The sequence below is a fragment of the Condylostylus longicornis genome, unplaced genomic scaffold (genome assembly GCF_029603195.1).
Source record: "Condylostylus longicornis isolate FDR11 unplaced genomic scaffold, ASM2960319v2 ptg000030l, whole genome shotgun sequence".
Classification (NCBI taxonomy): domain Eukaryota; kingdom Metazoa; phylum Arthropoda; class Insecta; order Diptera; family Dolichopodidae; genus Condylostylus; species Condylostylus longicornis.
The window spans coordinates 6,192,037-6,217,556 of NW_026577999.1; the positions used below are offsets into that span (position 1 = coordinate 6,192,037).

The 25,520-nt window shown below is 22.9% G+C and overlaps 2 protein-coding genes across 7 annotated transcripts in view; one reads left to right on the top strand and one right to left on the bottom strand.

Moving 5' to 3' along the window:
- Positions 1–493: 493 nt before the first annotated feature.
- On the bottom strand, positions 494–3,493 carry LOC129607931 (WD repeat-containing protein 3). The gene is made up of 3 exons (XM_055519193.1): positions 3,279–3,493; positions 2,644–3,206; positions 494–2,591 (listed from the first exon to the last, which is right to left on the bottom strand). The coding sequence occupies exons 1-3, from the start codon at positions 3,434–3,436 to the stop codon at positions 604–606; spliced, it is 2,709 nt and encodes a 902-aa protein (XP_055375168.1). The 5' UTR covers positions 3,437–3,493; the 3' UTR covers positions 494–603.
- A 2,925-nt stretch (positions 3,494–6,418) lies between these two features.
- Positions 6,419–25,520, top strand: part of LOC129608082 (serine/threonine-protein phosphatase alpha-1 isoform) — a 41,008-nt gene continuing 21,906 nt past the window's right edge. For 3 of the 6 annotated variants that reach the window (XR_008696869.1, XM_055519406.1, XM_055519407.1), the window contains exons 1-6: positions 6,420–6,650; positions 7,098–7,355; positions 8,291–8,422; positions 17,294–17,510; positions 23,423–23,511; positions 24,180–24,376. Coding sequence is in view for 5 of the 6 variants with exons in the window: in XM_055519406.1 (XP_055375381.1) it covers positions 7,307–7,355; positions 8,291–8,422; positions 17,294–17,510; positions 23,423–23,511; positions 24,180–24,376 (684 nt within the window). In the remaining variant the exon portion in view is untranslated. Of the gene's footprint in view, positions 6,651–7,097; positions 7,356–8,290; positions 8,423–17,293; positions 17,511–23,422; positions 23,512–24,179; positions 24,377–25,520 lie in introns of all 6 variants that reach the window. The other 3 variants (XM_055519404.1, XM_055519405.1, XM_055519403.1) reach the window with 3 other exon arrangements.

Sequence of the window (25,520 nt, forward strand, 5' to 3'; positions counted from 1 at the left end):
TCTTATGGAATCGGTATTTGGAGCAAAATTTATATTATTATAAAATCGACAAGAAAAATGAATCGTTTTATGTTTTTATTTTGACAAGTTTCAGGTTTCAAAAAATAAAGGCAAAAAATATTTAATGAAAAAATATTTTGTTTAGTGGTCAATGTGCTAGTGCTACTGTTATAATATTATATTGGTGGTATTCACGAGTTGGTACAAAAGTGCAAATTATTTTTTCCCGGTATTTAGTCAATATGTCAGACACCCTTCGGTTAAAAGATCGGTACAATAACCACTACTATTGCTGAGGTCTGAATTAAGCATAGATTCTTGAATTTCTTACAAAATAGACTGCTTAGTTCAGATTTTGCTGCAAAGCAACTTAAAAAATTACTTACTTGAAAATACATTTGAGTAAAACTTTGGTAAAACTCTTTCTCAAATTCCATCTGATTTATTATTATGTATAAAATAAAACTACAGCAAAACGCAAAATTTTAAAATTTATATTTTTATTTTTCACATAATATGTATACACATAATAATATGTACATAAATGCATAATTATGCATATAAGGAAACCTAACACGATTAAGGAAAAGTAATAAAAATATCTTAAACATGAACTCTTTTCAAAAGAAGCCTTTTTTTATTTTTTTCACGTTGCTTTTTTGATTTTGTTGCATCGCGGAAGAACTCAATGCCTTCACGCTCTTCAATATCTCTTTGTAGTAATTGTAATGAATGATAATTAATCCCAATCATATCTCTTAACTCTTCCGCTAATTTCTGTAAAATATTTATTAATTTACTTATACTTTTTGAAAGTGTGTGATTGCTTGTAATTGGCTTTTGATGGACCCGAAATAAAAATAATGTAATCCTCAAAATCAGTTCACATTGATCTTTTCGACTTTCAGCTAATACTGGAATCTTTTTTAATATTTCAATTACATTAGAGAATGGAAGTAATAATAAAGCTTCTTCTAAATCTGAAGATTGAATTCTTTGAAAGACAGAAATTAAAAAATCATTTGTGTTAGATGTTCCATATGCCTTCATTAATGGATGTAAATTGTTCAGTTTCAAACCTTCTACTTCATATTCTTTACAAATTTCCAAACATTCTAAAATTGATTCAGCTGCTTTTTCAGAACCAACCGTTTTTCTTGAAGGCATTTTTAAACCTGGTAATAAAGGAACACTGTTATTTTCACTTGTAGCTAATTGTCGATTCTCGATTTCTTCGCGTTCTTCCTCTTGTATATCGCTCAACACAATGGGTTCATCAGTTCGATTGAATAATCTTATCGTACGATCACATCCACTACTCACCAAAAATAAGCCATCAAAACTTATTGCTATATTATAAATTTCCCCAACATGGTTCGAAAATGTTGTAATTTTGTCAAAAGTGTCAGCATCCCATTGCTTTATTTTCCCATCTTTTCCAGCTGTGAAAAGCATATGAGTATTTGGAATAAATTGCAAGCTCATGACCGAGTCATCATGAGCAAATAAAGATCGATGGCAATCTCCAAAATCTAGGCCCCATATTTTTATATTACGATCTGCCGAGCCTGTTGCTATTAATTGAGAGTCATACGACATGTCTAAACATAAAACTGGTAATTTGTGACCATATAAAGAAAGAAAAAATTTAAAACTATCTAAAAAGAATATTTTAACCGTCGAATCGAGTAATCCAACCGCTAGAAATTTACTATTTGGGCTGACTTTCAAGCATAAAACGCTTTCTTCTAAAACTAAGGTATTTTTATGAAGCAACGATAAAACTTTTTCACTCTGACTTTCGCTTTCTATTAATTCAAATAACCAAATTTTAACAGTTTTGTCACTGCTTCCTGTAACACATCCTTTTAAATCTGGTAATAAGCAAATGGACCACAATTCACTCTTATGTGCTGGTATTTCTTCAATAATTTCACCAACAGTTACATCCACAATTATTAAACTACCTGATTTTAAGCCTAAGATTATATGCTTATCTCCAGGAACAAATATACTGCTTATAACATATTCAGTAGGTATCGTTTTAATGCATTGCATGGATTCTCTTAGCCATATTTTTGCACTTTCACCGCTTCCAGACAATATTAAATGCGAATCAGAGCTAAAAGCAACTGTTCTCACTTCAGATTGATGACCACATTGTGTAATTGATTTAAGAAGGATTGCTTCTCCGTTTTTCTTTGATAAGTCAAGGGAATATAATCTAAGCGAATTGTTGGCAAGGTTCACTAAAATTCGCAACTCATTATTTTCTCCAAATAGCAAATCTATTGATTTAATTTTATTCCCAACTTTTATGCTATTTAAGCGTTTGATTTCATCAGATAACGACAACTCCTTTGAAGAAATGGTTTCTGATTTTTTTTCTAACTTTTTCAATCGTTTATTCAATCGCGTAATAGCTTCTTCTCTAGAACATAAGTAGAATAATTCTATGACATCATTCGTCCCGTTCACTGCCAGTATTCTACCAGTTGCATCAGCAATCATATTAACTGTTCTACCTTTACCTGCTCTTTGTATAACACCACAATTAATTACATGAACAGGACTTACATAATTATCATCATCTAAAAAAATCTAAGACGTTACATATATTCATACGCAAAAAAAAAATCATACCAATGCTTAATCCTTCTATGAGCGGAACGACTAATTCCTCTTTATTTTCTGTATCAATTTTTGTAATTTTATAAACATTTATTGTACTTTCACCGCAACCAGAAAACAAAAATTGGGTTGTATATGCCAAATTCCATACTTCTGTTCGATTATCTACCAATGTTTTAAAACAAGTTTGTGTTTCTAAATTCCAAAACTTAATTTGTGTATCTTTTGAACCGGAAATTGCAACATTATCTAATTCTACTAAAAAATGAGCATCAGTAATTGGTGCATTATGACCTACTAAACGACATTTCCCAATTAAAGACACTGTGTCTACAACAACCAACTCTGTATCTGCGCCACCAGAAATTAACCGCATTCCAATACTGTCATATCTTAAAATATTCACAGCTGTTTTATGAACTGATAAAGAACATATAGATGATTGTGTTTTCAGTTCAAATATTTGAACTATCCCGTCAATATACCCAATGGCAGCATGCTCGTTATCCGGACTGATCCTTAATGATGTTACTTCCGTCTTTTCTCTTTCCAATTGAAAACATTTTGTTCCTAATCTGAAATATGGTATTATTACATTGAGGATTAATGTATACGTTATAAAACTTAGTGCAAATAGGTAAAGTTACTTTAAATCCCAAAGTATAGCATTTTCTGCGCCACCAACTAAGCAATACCTTCCTTCGATATTATTATAAACTGCAAAATTTATGTTTGGCCGCCCACTTGCAATTATATTAAATGCCCCACATGGTCGATAAGCCAAATATTGCTTCGTTAATCCCATTTTTTTTACTTAGTTAAATTTTTTGTATATGAGATTTATATGTAAACACTAAACATGTTTTTAAATTAAAATTGAACTACTGTCAATTTTGCACGTGTGGATTTAAAAACTTCAAAGTTTCTGAGGTTCCCAAACATTTAATTCTTTATATTAAATTTTGTGAAAAACTACATTACGTTGTTCTTTTTGCTATTTTGCTATCATATGAGAAAAATATTAAAGAACAATGTATTTTATAATTAAATATGAACAGTATTTGTCAACGAAAATTATTAATTTTTATTTTCAAAGAATGCGCTATTTTCTTTCAAAACTACATAAATCAGTGCCGAAATATAAGCTTTAATTGTATGAAAAAAAAATCTTTTATAAGTATACATTTAAAATAACAAAATTGATTGAAAGTAGCTAATACACAATTTACATACTTACGTATACTATTACGCTCTAATAGTCTAATGCATTATTAGCAAAATAAAGTCATATGAATAATTTAGTAAATTCACATAGATTTTTCATTATATTTCCTGATACCTACATAAAACTTTTCTCATTAAAATTCCCAACACCCATATAACAGAATGGGTAAATAAGACTTGATGTCTAAACACTTCCTAAGAGATGTCACTGTTGATATTTATTTTGCATATTGACAAATAGTAAATAACACAAATTATAGTAGCCAATAAAGTAGCATTTGTTTACATTTTATATTATTATTAAAACAATTTTTAGGTACCATATATTTTAAATATCTTTTCCTGGATTTCGATCAATATCTCTGGAACTAAAGTTTACGAAATAAATGGTAAAAATTTTTACGCATGCATTCGTTATCTCTTGACTGATAGTTTTTCTTTATATAGGGTGCTAGAAAAGAGAAGAAATTAAAAGCTGCAGAATTACTTAATTTAGGTCACAATAAAAGTAAGCCTGAAGAAAATTCGAAATTACGCTTAAAAAAAGAAGAAGTTTCAAAAGTAATAGCTGAAAAAATGAAACATCTTTTGGAGAAAAAATTATCATTTTTAGAGTATGTGGAAATGAGAGAAGAATTAGTAAAGTTAAAAAATTTTCAAAAAATTATTGATAAAAAATTGCAATCAAAATCCTAAAATATTAACAAGTTATTTATTGAGAAATTATTTGTTTATAATATTAAATTTCCTTTATATGAAGCAGAACAAACAAAAAAAAATATATGTATTTATTGATGCACGATAAAGATAAAATTCTATAAAAATAATAAAAAAATTACAAACACAGAAAACCAAAAGAATTAAGTTATTTAAATTGGGAATTTTAAATACAAGGAATAAGCATATAACTGCAATAACTTTGAATAACTTTGAATCTGAAAAATTTATTTTGGATTTACAATTATAATTTTCTATTCACATATCAACAAAATACGAAATTACAAATACTGCTCATGCTTTTCATAATACAATAGTCTAAGATAAAAATAAATGGACATGAAATAACTACAAAACAATAGTTTTTGTATGAAAGTGAGCGTGGTAAATTTTTTAAACGTGAAGTTAGTTTTCTGGTAACATCTTAAAAGAACAAAATGTCAGATAACTTCTATCTGGCAAAAAAAACTAGCATTTTTAAAAACAAAATTTTGAGTTTGTTATTTAATTGCTTTCAAGATTTCTTCACGAGACAGAATTAAATTTCAATTCAATTATCTTATTAAAAAAATTCTAATGTAGTCAACACTTAACTAGCCGCAATGTGTATTATCTAGTTTAACGAAAGTGTTACAGAATATTACAAAAATACCTTTTAAAAAATTCTTTCCAATTCTGATATTTAAGTTAACAACTAGAAAAATGTAAGTTTGGCAATTAGTAGAATTTTGTTTTGCATCATCTGAATTCCTTGAAAAGTTTGTTAGTTTATCAACAAACAGAACTAAAATTTTAAATTTAAACAAATTTTATCAACACTAGTGTTTATATGGGCTGCAGCACTCTACATATTCTCTTTTTTTTAAATGCATAATAAATCAGCTGATTTTTAAGTCTCAAAACTCAACTGCGTTATTTTTCAACTTTTGTCTCTTTAAGACGCCTAATAAGATTTTTCTTGAGAAAATGTTTTAACAAATACAAAAAGTACAGAACACAATGTTTAGAATACTCCAAATGAATAAAATAAATCGCATTTTGACGTGTTCAATATGATGCGATCTAATTATTCGAAATGAGAGAATGAAACCTTTTTTTTTTTTGTTTTTTGTTTTTTTTTTTTTTATTTCATGTATCTCAAAAAGAGCTAATGTATATGTAGCTCGTACAGAATATAATTTTTGAATTTAAATTTAAGTTATAACAATGGTAACAATATTTACTATTTTTGAAATATTTACAATTACATAATAAATAAAAAAGTTTTAGTTTAGCACAGTTTATTTAATATTTTATGTATGATTTTATGTATACACGTATGCTTTCGTTGGAATTTCACTCTCTGATAATTTATAATATGTAGGAATTGTAGAAGAAAATTTTGATAAAGAAATTGATTGCAGAACTATTACTTCGTTTCTACCATAGCTACACTTTAGTTTGAATTAAATGTTTTGACATCTGTAACTATAATATGAACTTTAAAATAGGTTATGCTTTTAAACTCTAATTAAAATTAACTTAACCTATATAAATGCAGTATAAAAGTAAACATGACATACAAATGTTACAATATTATAACTACAAATTCCAAATAATGAAAAAAATCATTTTGACGTGTAAGTCGTTCAGTTCGAAAGGGCTAACAAATTTACTAAATTTAATAAAATTACTAATCTCGTACAAAAATCTTGTGTAAATTTCAATGAAATTCTTATTTTCTTATACGAAAAATGTAAATCCACTTTTATTTTAATGTCAAATAAACGTCAAATGATACATTTAGAATGCGCCAAAGCCATGCTCTAACAAAAAAAAAAAATGGCCACCTTACATTTTGGTATTCATTTGCCTGAATTGAAGTAAAGGTTCCATTTTGATATAGTAGTGGCAGGGAAAAATCTTCGGTCCGTGAAATTAAAAGAAGAAATAAAATAGTTGGATTTTTTCCGAATTAGTATAAAAATAAAAAATTTATTAAAATTATAATATTACCTTATTTCAATAATTATTGTTATGAAATTGAGTTTGGCAAATTAGTTTTTTTTTTAATTTTCAATTTCTAAAATATTTGCAAGGTAATAAAAAAAATATCGCGTTGTCTGATCGTAATTTGAAAAAAAAAAAAGTGAATACATATTTAGAAAATCTTGGAGAAAGCAAAAAAAAAAAGCAATTTATAATTTATTTAAATATCTTAATACTATTTTCTTATTAATATAAAATTATTCGAAAAATTTTTAAATTAATTTTGTTAAATACAAAATAGATAAAATCTGTAGTGGAATTTTCGCAGCCATCATTAAAATTTGAACCTTCATTTGAAATTAATTTTGAGGGGTGTTTCAAGTTTTTGTGTATTTAATAAAAATTGATTAATGGACGTGGATTTTTTTTTTTCGCTATTGTTTTTGTAATTAAATATAAATTAATTTGTTTCTTTTAAGTTTATTTATTTTATTTTATTAAATTTCTTATTTTTTTTTTTTTAATTTTTATTCTTGAATTACTGTATATGTTATTAGTTTTAGCCTAATGTCGCTGCTCTCTTAAATTCAATGACAAAGTGGTAAAAAAAAAAAATCTCATTTAACAGACAACATTACATAGCTTTTTAATTGAAAATTAAAGTGAAAATATATGAAAAAAAATTGAGTAGGCGGATATTTGTGTGTTTTTAAGGAAATTGCCTGGTTTAAAGATTATTTTTTTTTTTTAGACAAAAATCAGTAATATGTCTGAGTTATTAAATATTGACAGCATAATATCCCGACTTTTAGAAGGTAAGTTTATTTAAATATACTCAATTGATTTTGAAGATGAAATGTAAAATCTTAACATTAAAATTCAGTTAATATTACTACATTCAATCTCAGGATATTTGGTTAATATTGGACATAGGTACATAATTTGTACTCTGTATGTATAATAATAAATACGGATATAATTAAGTGATTATGATGTATGTACATAGGTATCCAATTTTTTTTCGTTATACGACAATACTTGGTCTTGATAAGATTAATTTAATATTTTTGTATTGCTTAGCAAATAAAGGTTTTTATGGCGGTTTGGTTGTGTTAAAAATTTTAAATTTTAATTTTGACTGCCGAATAAACTGTTTGACAATTAATTTTTTTAACAGGACATTTGTCATATTTGATGTACATACATAGAAGTTTCGTTCAATGATAAGAATGAATACGGTTAACATACCTATCATACATATACATAAACTAAAATTATATTTAATATTTTCTTCTTACAAATTTTCTAAAAATTAATATCACATATACATAGCTTTTTAAATAATTTATTTAACTTTTAATCATATAAAAAAAGTTTTGTAAATTTATCACCCATATTCTCTTAGACGTATTGTATTATATGAGTTGATTAGACATTATTCAAAAGTATTAAATTTCAAATTTAGAAATTGATTTTATTTTGTAAAAAATGCAAATTATAAAATTTTTAAATCATATCCCAACATATATGAAGTTATGTGCCTAACTGAGTCCAATCACATCAAGTAATACGCGAAATTGAATTCTAATTAACAGATTGATATGTTATTGATCAGAAAAAAATTAACATTAAAAGAAAATTTTACGAATTAATTAAATTGTTTGATAATATTATTAAAATATTACTAAATATCTATTAAATTAAAATAAATCTTAATATTAATTATAATTTATTTAATTATTCATTTCAGTTAGAGGAGCTAGACCAGGAAAAAATGTACAACTATCAGAAAGTGAAATCCGTGGATTATGTTTAAAATCACGGGAAATATTTTTATCACAGCCAATCTTACTGGAATTGGAAGCACCTTTGAAAATTTGCGGTATGTATTTTATTTTTCATTATATTATTTTATATTTCTATAAAAATTTCAGTGTATAAGCCAATTTATATATTAGACCAAATTTTAAATATTTATAAGATCTATGTAATATTCGGTGTAAATTGGATGATGTAAAATTAATTTAAATTTTTTTCTTTGTTGGTAGTAATTTGATGTACAGTGCAGTTTTTCACTTAGTCGGATGAGTTTTGGTCATAATTTTGTATAAATTCAAGCTGTAATGCTTATGATTGCTTAAAAAATTAAAGAAGATAAAATATTTTCTATTACATTAGTATGGACATAGGTGATTGCCTGCGTAATATTAACTATTTTATATTAACCTTAAATATTATAATATTTGTCACATAATATTAAATAAAAAAATGAAAAAAAACAGAAACAATAAATTATAAAATAAATAAGAAGAGCAAAACAAGAACTTGACGATGATACGTTATCAAAAATTATCTAAATTTCTTTTATCTTTTCAATTAGTGCTACGAATATTTTGTTCCAAATGAAGGGTGCAACCTACCTATAAAAGTGTTGATGTAAAAAAATACATTTAATTTTATCAAATTTTAATTAGATACTAATTAAGTAGGTATTCCTACATGTATATATATATATATATGTATATATATATCAACTTAAATTCTATTTAAACTGGAACTATACTTACTTAAGAATTGTTCTCTTTGCAAAATTTATTTTTAAAAAAATGTAAGTATATGAACAATGTATACTCGTACATCAACACTTTCAACATAAATGTAGGGTGCCTACAATAATATTTCTTTATTAAAATAATTTATTTTAATTTTCATATTGAAATTTTAAAATAATCAATGTAAATAATAAAATTTCAGAAAACAATTTCAAAAATTTATAGCAATATTTATAATAAATGAATAGAAATAATTTAAAATAATAAATTATTATTTAAAAATAAATGAAAAATATATTTATAATAAGTCTACACAAAAGCGAAATTTACTTTAATATTGGGTAAAAAAAAAATAATTCTCCATATTTATGGAAAAGTAGAAAAAACAGAGAAAAAAAAAACGGGGGGAAAAGTAATTTTTGAAATTAATTTATATTTTAAAATGTTCAAGGTCAAGGTTAAAATATTTTTTTTTTAATAGTGATCACAAATAATATTTCATTTTATTTTTATTTTTCAAAAATAAGTATGAAAATTTTAGCAAATTTTTTTTTTTATATGTAATTCTTTAAAATCTAAATTATTGTATGTATATACAAGTTTATATAATATATTTATAATATTATATGTATGTATATATGTACCTACATATAAACAATATGGTATGTCTGTTAGATTTTATGGTTTTTATAAAAATCAATCATTTGTTTCTTATTCACTGTATCCAACTGCGCAAAAAATATTCTCAAGTATCGAAATGTAATTTTTTATTTACATGTTTAAGAGGAAATTATTTTAAAGATTTCTTCACATCTATTTAGTTTAAGTAGATAGTAAAGAAAGAAAAATAACCTAAAAAAGATTATTTTTTTTTGTTTATATAAACATTTAAAGAAATACGCATACTTACTTAGTAACTCAAGTGAAATTTTCATGATTTTTTTTTTTCATTATTAAAATCATAGGCAGCAGTTTAATAGTTTATATAAATTGAAGACTTAAATAATTATTGTTGTAACTAGGTGTAGGTAGGGAGATAAGTACTAATATTGTAATCATTTGAGGAATCGAAATATTATTTCTTAAGTATAGGTAGGGTTCCTATAGATTTTGTAGGTAATTTTCTATCTGTTCGTAATTTTGATATCTTCTCATATTTATTGGGTTTGCTCATTGATAAATATTTACCTATATAGCATTTACCAATATGATATTATTCTTATTAGTATAAAGATTATACTACATAAGTTTATTAACACTAATTCATATTAAAATTAACATTGATAATTTCAGTTCCTGTTAAAATTCAATGTCGTCGCCCCGAAGTTAAACTGTGGTATTTTAAAAAGTAATGAAAATAAGAGTAAATTACAAAATCATTTCGAAGAAAGCATTTAAATATAAGGAGCAAATTGAAAACACATGATTTCGACTGTGCTGAAGTTAAGAGAAAGTGATTTTCCTTTCCTCTTTCACGGGTGTATTAATTGAAAGAAAAACTATTTTTGATTATTTAGTAAAATATGACAGTATAGTTTCGGGACGACAATATTTATATACTAGATAGCATAAAACATTGATTTTTTTTGCTACTAAAAAGTGAATAGATCACGGTTTTCGAACTCTAGCGACCGCGAATATTCATGTATTTATTCATGTATCATGTGTATATATGTATTTTGCATTTAATTTTTTATATTCAATTAAAAAGAAGTATGATAGAATTTTTGATTTTGTTTTATGATAAATAATTTGTGGTTTGAGTGGTTTTTTTTACTTTCATACAGAAAATGAAAAAAAAAAAACATAATAGAAAATTGAAAATCACAAAAAAAAAAGGAGAGAAAAACAAACAATCAATAATTTTTTCGTGATAAACTTTCATGTTATTCAAATCATTACTCAGTTTTTGTTTTTTTATACTTTACTTGCCTACACTTATCTAAATAGCTTTAGTTCCTTGGGAAAAGTATGAGTAAAAGGTTAAAAAATTGTTAAAATAAAATTTAAATTTTTAAAGGAAAAACAAAATTTAAATGAAATCAGAAAAGTTTTTCATGTCAGTATGATGTCAATATAATTTAGATTTCAAATGTACGCTGACGTTTAATTATTGTTCTTTGCAACAGAACCGGTCTTTTAATTTTAAATACTTATATATTTTTTAACTATGTATGTGTGTATATCAATTATAACTATTCCAATTGATATTATTAAATTCATATTTACAATTGCGTTTTCGATTATTTTTCATAGTGACTCAGAATTTTGAATTATTTTTGCTCTACGTAATTAATTGAATATATTATGATTATTTAACGCAAATTGTTATAGGCAAAATAGCATTAAATCGTCATAAGCAATCGTCATAAACTATAAAAAAAAAAAATTATGAATTTTTACTAGCACCTCATATCAAATTGTTCAATTCTCCATATGTTACTTATTGCGTGTGCTTTGTAATTAATACATTGCCATACATAATAAGCATATTTTCAATTTGGTATACTTTCATAATTAAGAAAAGAAAATGAAAATTTATGCCTATACCAATATTATTTTGCTTTTGCAGTTATAAAATTTTACTATGGTTATATTATGGTTATTCATTATAATTGTCACTACGAGAGATAGAAACTAAAAGCAAATAATACTTAAGTTTTTTTTTTATTTTCTTTAAAGAAGAATTTCAATTTAATGGTGTGTACGTAAATACTTTTTATTTATGTAGGTTTACATTTTATCTACATACATACTTTTAATATAAATTGTATATGAATGAAACAATGAGGTCAAAAACAATTTTTCTAAATTTATTTTTAAATTTTATTACATTACAATAATATATAAATTGTTAGATAAATATATGTATATATATACAATAACAAAAATAATGTACATATTGCGTAACAATAAAAATAAGAATATTTTTTTTACCGACTGCATGACATGTAAGGAAGGTAATGTGATGGCATCAAGTTTCGCATGTCGAGTCATGCGTTTCTCCATGGTAGAGAAACCGTTTTTAGAGAGAGATGCCTGCCAATCTGTCGGTTTGTCGCTCAGTCTGTATGTGCAGATTTATATCTCAATTTGGGTTTAACCAATTTTCACGAAAACTTATATTGCAGTTTAAGGATGAAATAGTTTATTCAATTTTTGTAATATACCAGGATTCTGGAACTTTCTCGTTACTAATGCCGATTTTACATTTTTGCTCATATATAGAGAAATAATGTACATGAAATATTAAAATCTCGTTATTAAACCAGTAAATTTCTACAGAATATCAGGGCTCCAAAACACAGCTTTCATTAGGAGCCAATTTACATATTTTATTATATCTCAGGAACAAGTTGATGAAATTTTTTGAAATTCGATATCTGAGTTTTGGTTGTTAATGAAACTAAATATTAAATCGAATCCCGGAAAATGAACCTCTACTAAGAACCAAATTTAAATTTTTCTAGATTTTGAAGGAAATTTTCATAATTTCATGCAAAACTTTAAAAATGCGGTCGTTTATGTGCTGTTCACATCTGATTTTTTTTTTGTTTTTCTTCATAAAAACATGAATAAAATATTTTTCTAATAGAAAAGAATATTATGTATGTAATTTGTATGAATGAAATTAACTGGTTTCGAAAGTAAATCGATACCATAATAAAAAATAAATATTAATAATAAAAAAAAAAAATATTAAAGCAAAAACAATGCCACAGAAAAACAATTCACAGAAAGAGGAAAGGAAACACAAATAGCAAGAAAAAAAAAATTGTAATAATCAACGTTAGTGCAAATGCCAATTGAACGATGATCATTCCTTTTTGTTACATTATTGTTTTTATTTAAAAATTTGCTTTTCATTTTACAGTAAAATTCGTATTTAATATTTTTTTAATACTTGATTCAAATGGAATTTGTTTTTATTGAAAAGAAATCGTTTGAAAATAAATTTGATTGGAAAAAAAAAATAAAATTGTACCTCTTTTCGACAAAATTGGCAAACTGATTACATATTTGAAATTTAAAAAAATATTAATATACAATTGTAATATTCGCAGATCCCACATTAGATAATAATTATTTAATGGGGTTGGGAATTAAAATATAAAGCCTCTTAATAATAGGGAATTCAAATACGCACACATAGTCTTAAGAATTGACATTGAATATATTATCTTGTGAAACTGAATATATAAAAAATTTAAGAGACATTAATTGCAATGTACAACTCAAGTAGTTGATTTTATTTATGAGAAACTACTGATTTTATGTAAATATAGCGGAAGAATTTGAAAAATACCTTATAATACACCTTGTAATCACCTAGATATTTATCAAATTATCACATTAATCTGGATTTTTCTTTAATGGTTCTTTAATTTTACAAAATCAAATCTTATGAAATTAAACAGAATATTTTAGTGAAAATTGTCTAATTTTATTATATTTACAATTAAAAAAATGTAATTACATACATAGGTCAAAATTTTGTAATTCATAAAAAAATATTATTTCAATTTACGATTAAAAAAATATAAGCACGTGTTTTATAACAAAATTAGCTATGTAGGTAGAATTGTTGTTTTGAAAAGTTGATGATAACATTATTGCTTTTAATATAAATACATAATAATGTTTCTAGAGGTAACGATTAATGTATTTATAAAAACCTATGGATATTTAGCTGTCAATTTCATTTCAAAAACAAGTTACACATTATTATTATTATAAATGTAGGCATATATTTATAAATAATACCCCCAATTACTTTTATAAAATTATGTATAGGTTCTTTTAATAATATTTACACATTTTTTTTTTCAATTTGTTAATTAAATTATTCAATAATAAACCTAAAACACGAGTAAATAATTGAAGTGCTAAAAAAATATATATATATAACTTGGTTTTTTTTTTATGATAATTTTAGTACGAAACTTCTTCAATATAATAAAATACCTATATATATAATTTAAGAATGAAATTTATGGGATGAGAATATTTTCATGTTAAAATAAAAATTGAATAGAATTATAATAATGAGAATGATTTTAAAGATATGTGTATATATATATTATAAAAGTCACAAAATATTTCTGATTAGAGAAGAGAGAAAAAAATCTAGATTATTTTACTGTTGTTAAGGGATTTTTGTTTTTTATGCTAAGTGAATTGCTAATTAGTGGGAAATTTTTTAAGAAACATCAGATTTATCATTTAAACTGTAATTAAAAAATTGCTTGAAAATATTGTAAGAAAATTAAATTATTCTATTGTTATACAAAAAAATTTTACAAATTTTCGAAAAGTTTTCCTGATTTGATAATCAAGATTTGTTGCTTTTAGATAAAAATCATGTAAAGAAAATTTAATTTTGATTAAATTATTAAAATTGTAATTCTGAATTCTTATTTAAATATTAATAAAATTTATTATTCAACTAGTTATTTATATTAATTGTGATAAAAATGTGTTATACATTTAAAGTGTTATAAAAATTTTTTTTTTATTTTATCATATAATTCTAAAATGTTGTCCAATTCCAGACTTAAAATAATAAATTCAATAATAAACTATTAAAATGAATCAACACAATTTTGTTTAAAAACTTATAATTTCAACAAAAATTCAACTATGTTTAAAATAATTTTATTATTATCAACATTAAAATTATTTTATAATAAAATACAGACATCATAAATTAAAAAAATACAAAAGCAACACAAACAAATATTATTGCCAATAATAAAATTTTGTTTTTTTTTTGTTTTTATTTTTATACTTGTAAATTATGCAATGAAAAAAGCTGAACGTTATATTGTACAGAATAAACTCATTTTACAATAAAGTCATTGCGAACACTAGTTTTGTAAATAAAATAAAACTAACGATGTACAAGTATAACTTTCTAAAATTATATTTTGTTTAGTACATAAAACAAAAAAGTTTAGATAAAATAAACAATTTTAAACAATTTATTTTTTTTTTTTGTTATTAAAGTTCTTAGAAACAAACACTTCTAAATTTCAATTTTGTTGAAGATAAAAAATAGTACGTGTACGCTTATCAGCCTAGTTTTGTATCTCGCCTTTTCATTCCAATTTTCAATTTAATTTCAAATCAGAATTCTCTTTCTTTTCTAATGGATATTTCACTTTTTTTCGTAATATTACTCATTTCAATTGAATTTTTGTATTTTTTTCTCAAAATATCGAATGAACGCTGAAGCTATCATCTTCCAAAACAAATAAATAGAGATTAAATTTTGTATACGTTTTAGAAAAGCCGAGATACGTAATTACGGAAAAATTTTTCTCACTCGAAAATTATAAATTATATGTATACAAATTTATGATGGTAGGCATTCACTTTCTTCTCACTTTGGCGAGTAGCGAGATAAATGAGCACGTTCTATGATTTGTAGAGCAAAATTACTATATTTTGATATTTGGCGGCAAAATATTTGTGTAAAAATAATAGTAGAGCTTTTAAAAACACCGAAAGTACCTATAGTATGAAAAAATTAAAATTCTTATGTTATAATTTTCATTTAATAGCCATGTAATTGGTGTGGTAGTTAGTTCCGGTCGTAAATTGCAAATAAATTTAATATTAATTTTGATTAATTTTAAATTTAATTTTCTTCGCATTTAAGTAATTATTAATTTTTTTTTGAAAAATCTTTTATCATTGCAATTCTAAATAAATCAGCATTATTTTAAATTCTTTGAATTTTTCAAATTTTTAAAGAATTTTAATTTTAATTTTTAAAGAATTTCAGAAAACAAAGCTAATGCAGATGAAAATTGTAACTTAGTAGTGTCATATTGCATAAATTATAAGTAATCAATATTAAATAAATATGGTATTAATAATTTTTGCAAATATATTTTATAAAACAACTAATTTTTGATCAACGGCTAATATTTTGATCAAGTGTTTTCTCCAATTTTTGTTATTACATATTATAACATGGCAATGATATTACTGTATTTCTGTACATGAAGAGTTGTATAATACATAATTTTCAATTGAATATATACTCACTAACGTGAATTGAACTTGAATTACAATTTTGAATTATTGATATCAATTACTTATTTAAAATACTTATAAAATTGAAAAATAAATAAACAGAAGTTTTTCTTTTTGTCTCTGTTTTAAAAATTTTCTAGTAAAATGCAAGTATCTCACCATATTTAATTTTTTTTTCCTTTTAACTTATTTAAAGAAGAGAAAAATTAGTGAGTGAAATTAAAAAGCAAACATAAAATGTAACACTGCGTAATATAATGTTGCTTACAATGTTGCTGTATCACTGTCGTAATTATGTTGCGATGCTTAAATGTTACGTTTTCTATAAATGTTAAATGTTGTCTGTTTGTTTAGTTTAAACTGATGAATAATACAGCTTGATTTCTAATTAAATTTACATGAAAGTATTTTCTTCAAATGTTTTCTAAAAACTGTTTCACAAAAACTGTCATATGGTGTTAATGTAGAGAAATTGATTGTGTTGCCTGTAAGACTTCTGTAACATTCTCGCAGTAATTACTATTTGATTTCATTGTATTCATTTATTACAATAGACTTTGTCTAAATAGTTATTTATTAAGAAAAATTTTGATTGCTATTTTGTCAATTGATAATTATTGCCCCTCTACTCTAATATACCTACATTATGTAACTTAAATAGGAAATATAAATGATTTTTTAAAAACGATGTAGCCAGTATACTGAAAATTTTATAAAAGTAATGCTATCGAATGACTTGAAGGCTTAAATAAAATTCAAATTTATCAGATTGAAAATTAATATAAATAAATTTATTGTTATTAAAAATTAGCTTTACTGTATTTTCATACATATATTATATTTTTTGTATATTTGTATAAAATTTCAATTATTTTCATTTAAATTGTAATATAATATAATTGTATAAACGTAATATATTATTTTATACTTGAATATTATGCAGTGTAACATGTTATCTATAATATGATATACAGACATATAATATTTTTATATTCGTATGAGTGTATATATAACAAACTTTTATATACAAATATTAAAAGTATATGCAAAGATTATTTTTTTTTTGTTTGTGTATTTTAATAATACAAAATTTCAATTTATTTTGTTATATTATATTTATTTATTTGGTGTTTACGTTTTTTTTTTTTTTTTACTTTTAGGTGACATTCACGGGCAGTATTATGACTTATTACGTCTCTTTGAGTATGGAGGTTTTCCACCAGAATCAAATTATTTGTTTTTGGGAGATTATGTCGATCGTGGCAAACAATCATTGGAAACAATATGCTTATTATTAGCATATAAAATAAAATATGCAGAAAATTTTTTCTTACTTAGAGGAAATCATGAATGTGCTAGTATAAACAGAATTTATGGGTAAGTTTTATAATTTTAATTAAATTTTATTTAAACAAATTTTCCTTTTTATTTTTTTATTTAAGTTTTTAGTGACAGACTAATGTTAGGGATGAGGAAAAGTGACATTGAGAAATTTTAATGAAATTATAATTTTTTTTTTTTCATTTAAATTATTAAGCTCACATTTCTCTTCTTGTTTTTCTTTTACTTAATTTTTTTGTTATATTAAATTATATATGATAAGTTCTGTATTATAAATATATCAATTTTTATATATATATATATGTATACATAAATTAATAATAGAAATTTCAATTTGCTTAAGAATAATCTTTCCCGAAATTGTAATATTGGTAATAAAATATTTATAAGAGAGAAATGAGATAAATTGAAAATAACTTGGAAATCTTGGACTGCTTTAACTTTATATATACTATGTATGTAATATATAAAAAGAAAAAAAGTAATTTAATATTCAAATAATTTCATTATAGGCATCAAAAAACCAACAAAAAAAATATATATCTATTGCATATTTAAAGAACCTTAACTAATAGAAAGTATATAATTTCTAATAAAAGCTAATTATATATAAATAAGAATTTTGTATATATACTTAATGAGCATATTTCTGATATGAACTATTAACAACATGTGTTTCATATCCATAAAATATAAAAGTTGAATTTATTCAAATATGAATAATTTATTCCGGGATCAGTAGAATTCTGGAGAGATATTTTCGTTAATTTTATATAATCTTTGGAAAAATATGAGTATAGGTATAAATATATTTCAAATTTAACTCTGAACAAACTTTAATTCAAACTGGCAATTTAGTTGTTTTGCTGTTATATCACTAGAATTTTCGAAATCAAATTGCAATTTATTAAAAAATTAAATATTAAACTATAGGAAATTTGATATAATTAACAAAGAAATTCTATAAAACAATATCTATAATTATATATTTTATTAGCTCAGCATTTATCCATTATATAATATATATACAATTATTATATATATGTGTTTTTTAAGCTTGTGTATTAATTTTTTACTATCTTGTATATAAAAACAAAAACGCGTGTATTAAAATTTCTATTCAAAAAAAAAATTCTTAATGTGGTCAGCACATAATCAACTGCAACATGTATTGTCTAATTTAGAAAAAGTGTTGCACAATATTATGAAAATTCCTTTTAAAGATTTCTTTTAAATTTCATGGACGCTAGGAAACTTTTAGTTAAAAAATATGACTAAAAAATATAACTTTGGCTCTTAGTCGAGGTCCGCTTTATGACACCCAAAAATAATTAGTTTATAATTAATTAGGGGTCCAAAATAATTAGTTTCGATAGTAAACACATCTTAAAAATTACATTTCAAAAGATTCCGTCAATTAATTCGCTTGATATGGTAAAAATGTAAAATAAACTTATAATTCGGTTTCCCAGACCTGGTATTTCCAAAAAATTTATTATAAAAATTGTTTTAACTTCCTGAATTTAAATATTACAATACAGAACGACATCTTTCTAATAAATAGTTTATTTACGCTTCCCTCATATGAAAAAGTGCGTTTCTACAGAAAACTCGATATACAAAATTTGTTGCCATCACATTACCTCCCTTATTACATGAAATGCGCTCTGTTATTAACTACATACAAAATAAAAATATATATGTATGTATGTATATGTAGCTCACTTAAGTGGAAATAATAAGCAATAAACAAATAAATAATTAGAAGCTAATAAAAAACACATTTAAGAGAATATGCAATTGCAATATTTATTTATTTTGCATTTATTTGAAACGTAAACAATTTTGGCAAAACAATTTTTTTTTTGTTTTATTTTTGTTGATGGTCACTAGCTTGTCTCATCCTCATCATCTGTGGAACACGCGGGAATCATTGATATTTTACAATTTTATAAATTAAATATTATGAATCATGTAAAATAAAAATTTCATTAACATTTCTGTTTTGTTTTTTACACATTTACAATGAGTTTACCTTGATATATACGAAAATTTACTATAAATAAATTTTATGCATAAAAACTAATGAAACATTTTTTATTTTAATTGCACGTACATAGTTATTTTATATTGTTATTGAAATTTTGAAATTATGACGTTTACATTGAAGAAATTATTTTTGAACTTTTTATTTTTTTAATAATAATCTGATCGCTGCCAAAATGTTGTAATTAAATTGTACAAAGAATTATGGTAGAAATATCGGAAATTACATGATCCGGAACAAATTGTTTTATATGCTACATATTATTTACTTACTTTCTTCTCAAATGTTGATCTTAATTTACAAAGTATTTAGTTTATTGAGATGTGAATGGAAAATAGAAGAATAAATAGAAGAAATTTTTAATATAATTTATAGGTGTAATCGATAATTTAAAATGCGCGTTAAATTTTTTTTGCATATTATTCCATATTGCAGTTAACAAAATCATTGTAACTTTCGATGTTGTAAAAGTACAATTAATACTGTCAATTTCCTGTCATATTGTTAAATTTTTTTACTTTTTTCTAATATAATTTCAGCTGATGATTTTGTTTTTCGTGCAAAATGAAAAATTTTCAAAATTTAATTTTATTTAATGAAATAATATTTTAGTAAAATGTCAAATTTAAATTATTAAAAATAATTCTGTTGCTAAAGCAGTTAACAACCGGTTGAATTCAAAAGTTGTATACAAAAGTTGATAGGTAAAATATTTTTAGCATAGATTATTAACTGCCTGTTGGTTACCGGGAAATGCAATTACATATTGTCGATCGCAATTTGTCATTATTGGGTACACCTTATTATATAATGATATAAATTTTCGCTGGATTTTAATGCACGTATACGCCTTCGTATCTCTTAATTTATTGATGAATTTTTAAGTATGGCATCACTTTCTGTAATTTATTTTTCTTTTTAATTTTATATTTTAATTGATATTTTAAGTGAATCAATAACGTGTTTCAATTAATTCAAAGCTTCGTAAAATAGAGGTCTTCAGAAAACTGTAAAATTCTATTAATCAGCAAAAGCTGGAATTTTTAAGGGAATTCTGGTGTTAATATTAATTTTTATTTTATAATTTTTTTTCAAATTAAATTTCACATACTGTTTTGAACCCCATGTGCTAAATGGTCACATGTACCTAAATTTAGTTTCTATATACTTAATATTTCAATTACATATGTATGTAGAAGAGCTCGTTCGTAAGAAATTTATTTAACAAAAATTTTAATGTTGTTTTTTACAATAATTTTTTAAATTTTTTATTAAAAATTCATATTTAGAATGCTCTGAATTTAAATAATTTTATTAGAATGTAAAGTGGGTATTTTTGATTTCAAGTTTCATAAATAAATTCTATTTGTAATTAAATGTGTTAAAATTATTATTATTAATTTTTTAGAATATACTAAATAAATGGTGATTTATGTATTAATAAATTAGGTTAAATTAAATTAAACCAAAAAAAAAATTTTACAATGAAATATTCTTCTTTAAAGTGACTGTAATATTTTTATAAATCGTTTTTTTCTTGTTTTCTTTTTATTAGAGCATATTTTTTATAATGTCGTGTTCAAATAAAATATTTTAAATTTTGTTATTTTCACCGAAAACCGGATTTTACTAGTAAATTAAACAATTGTCATATCAGAGTTTTTCTTATTTTTGCTTTTTTGTTTTGAAAATCGCGATATTTTATTAAAATCTATATGCAAATTTTGCACTTCTTTAACAGAATCCTATATACTGTTTACAAATTTCTATATATATATATATATATACATATATGCCTACGTATATATATATATATAAGTTTCATATATTGTATTTACAAATATGGACATAGAATAATCTTTTTATTGTTTTTTATTAGAAAAGTTTTTTTTTTCAATATAAGAATCATTTTGTTTTGACGCTTCTACACTCTTACATATCTTTTTGTGTCTTATAGCATACAGATAGGTAGAAGAAATGTGATATAAATCCATATTTTGTGTTTTTTAAGTTTCTTTTAAAATATGATTGCAAAAAATGTTCCAATAGTTAACTGCAACATTATTTTATGGAAAATAATAGAAAATGAGAGATTACTACCGACAGAAATTATGGAAATTACGATATCAAAATATCTTAGGAGTAGATAATAAAAATAGGAAATTAGGATAGAAGTCGATCGTTTTTTTTATGCAAATAAAAGCCTATTTAAACAATTCTCAAAATATTTAAACTATGAAAGCGATTAGATAACAATTGCAATATTTTTTTGTTATAGTCTCCATGCAATTCTTAAGATTATTTGAATATTTCATAAAAAACTATATACAAATTGTAAACTGTTTGTCCATAAGATATTATTAAATAGTCAGAGCAAGTAAGACGCAACTTCAACGATTACTTACTTTATAATATTTCTAAAATTATACAAAAAGTATATAACAGTTCCGAAATATCGTATGGAAACTATAAGGATTTCCATAAATTTTTGTTCCACTATTATCTGAAGGAACACGCTAAAAGTCACAACACTTATGACTATCGTTATTAGATTATTTAGACTCTTAAATTCAACTCCGTTAAATTTTAGAAATTCTAAAACTTATTAATTTTCTAATATTTTTAAACGATTATATTTTTATTGATCAAGGTTTTAATGATCAAAATCATATAAAATAAAATTACTTTATTTTTTTTTTTTTTAAACTAATCAATTTGAGTTATTCCATTTCTTTCCGGGATGATAGGTGAGATATATTTAATGTACTTGTATGGGCAAAAATATAAGTAAGTGGTTTGTATTTTTGTAATACAATGTGTGGGATTTAAATATATTTTACATTGAATACTTTTAAAAGATAAAATAAATTTGTTAATTTTCATTTAACTAGAATAATTTAATATTTTTTTTTCATAGACATTTGAAATCATGAATAAATTTTATCAGTTTCAATTGGTGTTAAGCAATTTTCCGTTTTGTTTTATTTTACTTTGTTTTTTTTGTTTGATTATTTAAGGAAATTCTTTTATTCTTTTAGAAAGAAAGACCCGCTTAGCAAATTATACAAATTTTGAATTTATGTAAAAATTAAATTGTGTCAGGTGAAATTTTATTTACTATATACTTTTTATTATACTATTATAGAGTTTGTATTTGGAATATAGTAAAATTCAAATTGTGTTATACGTATAAGAATATAGTAAGATTCTTTCTAAATTTGTGTTATACGTTTAACATTTAAGTATACATATATCAAATTATAATTTATATATACAACTCCAATATTTACGGATTTTTGATATACAGTAAAAATATTACTCTCTTATATTAATATCATGAAAAATTTTGTTGTAAAATTCATAATTTATGATATTGATCAGTGATTTTGAACTCCTTCACATATTTTATAACACATATACATATTAGAATGATTTTGGTATGGAGGTTATTTCGAAGTACTCGTATATTCGAGGTATTAAAATGTATCAATATTTTTATTTGTTCTTCAATGTTAAACAGTTTGAATGTTAAGAAAAATCAGTATAACAGATATAGAGAATTAACTTCATATATTATTTCTCTTTACTTTTATGATTATTATTCTTTACATTAATGTCATAATGGCAATATTATCGAATAAATGAGTATTATTTATGGCAAATATATAGTTGTATTTCTAATTTTTAAATTTCAATAACATTTATACTAAAAAATTACAAATTTAACATAATAATTTTTTTTAGAGATTAGTAAAACATCGTTTAGTTAACCAAAGTAAAAATGTGTTATTTACAATAAATTTTTATTTATTTAATCCATTTGACTGAAAAATAATTTTTTTTTTTAAAAATAATTAAATACATATTTTAATTATATTATTTGTTAATTTTATATTTACAGTTTCTATGATGAATGTAAAAGACGTTACACCATTAAATTATGGAAAACTTTTACAGACTGTTTCAATTGTTTGCCAGTTGCAGCCATTGGTATGTTTTATAAAATAATTAAATTTTAATTTATTTAATAGGAATATTCATCAAAATATTACATTAAATACTTGGGTTAGTGTTATACAAATTTATTTTACAATTATAACAAATAATTATTCATTTTTTTTTGTCAATGAAATTTTTACTGTAATTAATATAACTATAAAAATTTTATACAACTTTACTTGTATAACAAAATTATTTTTAATTAATTTCAATTCTAATATTTTTAAAAAAATAACCTACTCAATTTTATTTATATTTGTTTGTCCCACCCAAGTATAATAATAAAATTTCATTTACTTAATAAAAAAAATAAATGTAATAAAAATTGACTCTTATTATTTCTAAAAATGAATCTAAATTATTATTAAAAGTTGGTTCATTTATTATTTTAGTATTATCCTAAAATATTTTGTCACAAAATTTATTTATAAAAAATTCCAATATATATTTTATATTTCTTATTTAATTCATTCAGAGATATATTTGTACTTTTGTGTACCATATTGAATAATAAATTATTAAATAAATAAATATAAGATTCGTAATAATTAATGAATATTGATTCAATATTATTAATATGAATAAAAAATACATATTTTGTACGTATATTATATTTCTATATTTAAATAAATATATGTATATTAAAAAAAAAATTCTAGTTGATGAAAAAATATTTTGCTGTCATGGTGGCTTGAGTCCTGATCTCACATCTATGGAACAAATTAGACGTATTATGAGACCAACTGATGTACCAGATCAAGGTTTATTATGTGATCTATTATGGTCAGATCCCGATAAAGATACAATGGGCTGGGGTGAAAATGATCGTGGTGTTAGTTTTACATTTGGAGCTGAGGTAATTTTAAATAAATTTTCTCCTTGAAGTTTTCAATTATATTTATTACTCGTGCATATTATAGTTAAAGAAAAAAAAAAAAACGTAATTTTTTTATTTTAATTTTTTTCACAGTTAATATATACGTATGTATGTATATATTTTAGCAAAATTAAATAAAAAATTTTTAATATGAGTCAATGAACTAATTTAAATAAATTTAGCTATAATTTTACTTGTATAATATATTGTATATTATGTGCATATGATTGTAGACATTACTTTTTAAGAATAACTATAGATATATTTAATATAGATATATAGATAAATATATATATATATATATCTGAGCAAATAAACATTATATCACTTATGAAAAGTGTGCTTGATTATAAACAAAAGCGATAAAAGAAAATAAAATAAAAAAAAACAAAAGCTTTTCTTTCTCAAAAATTTCGAGTATTTCATATAGCGATTTAAAAAAAAAAATAAATAAATAAAATCCGTATAAAATTTACTGATGAAAAGAGAAAATGTTGAAAAAAAAAATTTTGCTTTTAAATTAAATAAACATTGTTTGTTTTAAATACGCAATTTACTAGGAAATGAAATACAAAAAAAAAATTATAGAATCAGGAAAATTTAAAAAAAAAAAACATATTCTTTTGGAATCAAAAATAATTTATTTTTTCGAATATTTTCGTTGGAATTAATTTTAATTTCTAATATTTTTACAAATTTTCAAAAATAATAAATATATTCATACATATATATATATGCATAAATATAGTCTATGATCTTGACTTTTCGTAATTATAATATAATACATAAATACGTATGTGTGTGTGGGCGCCGTATCAATAAATAAAAATTTTAATTAACCCATTACAGAACAACACAATTAAATTTTTTTGTTAACTAGTTCAACTATGTATATAAATATTTTATAACGGCATGTTTCAAAAAAAAAAAGCAAAGCAAAATAGCTATTTTAAATTAAACAATCTAAATTTACAAATTTATTAAGAAAAAAATTTGATTTTTTTAATATCTTTTTTTTTATGTAATTTTAGCTATTAAATTGGTTTTAGATTTTGGAAGGTCAATAATAAAAAAATCTCAACTTTACAAATTATTTTCATATCATTAAACTAAATTAGAACTA

Coding starts and splice junctions, on each gene's coding strand:
- LOC129607931 (XM_055519193.1), bottom strand. CDS start 3,436: ATGGGATTAACGAAGCAATATTTGGCTTATCGACCATGTGGGGCATTT. Junction 3,207..3,278: donor GCTATACTTTGGGATTTAAA/GTAACTTTACCT, acceptor ACCATATTTCAG/ATTAGGAACAAAATGTTTTC. Junction 2,592..2,643: donor CATAGAAGGATTAAGCATTG/GTATGATTTTTT, acceptor AGATTTTTTTAG/ATGATGATAATTATGTAAGT.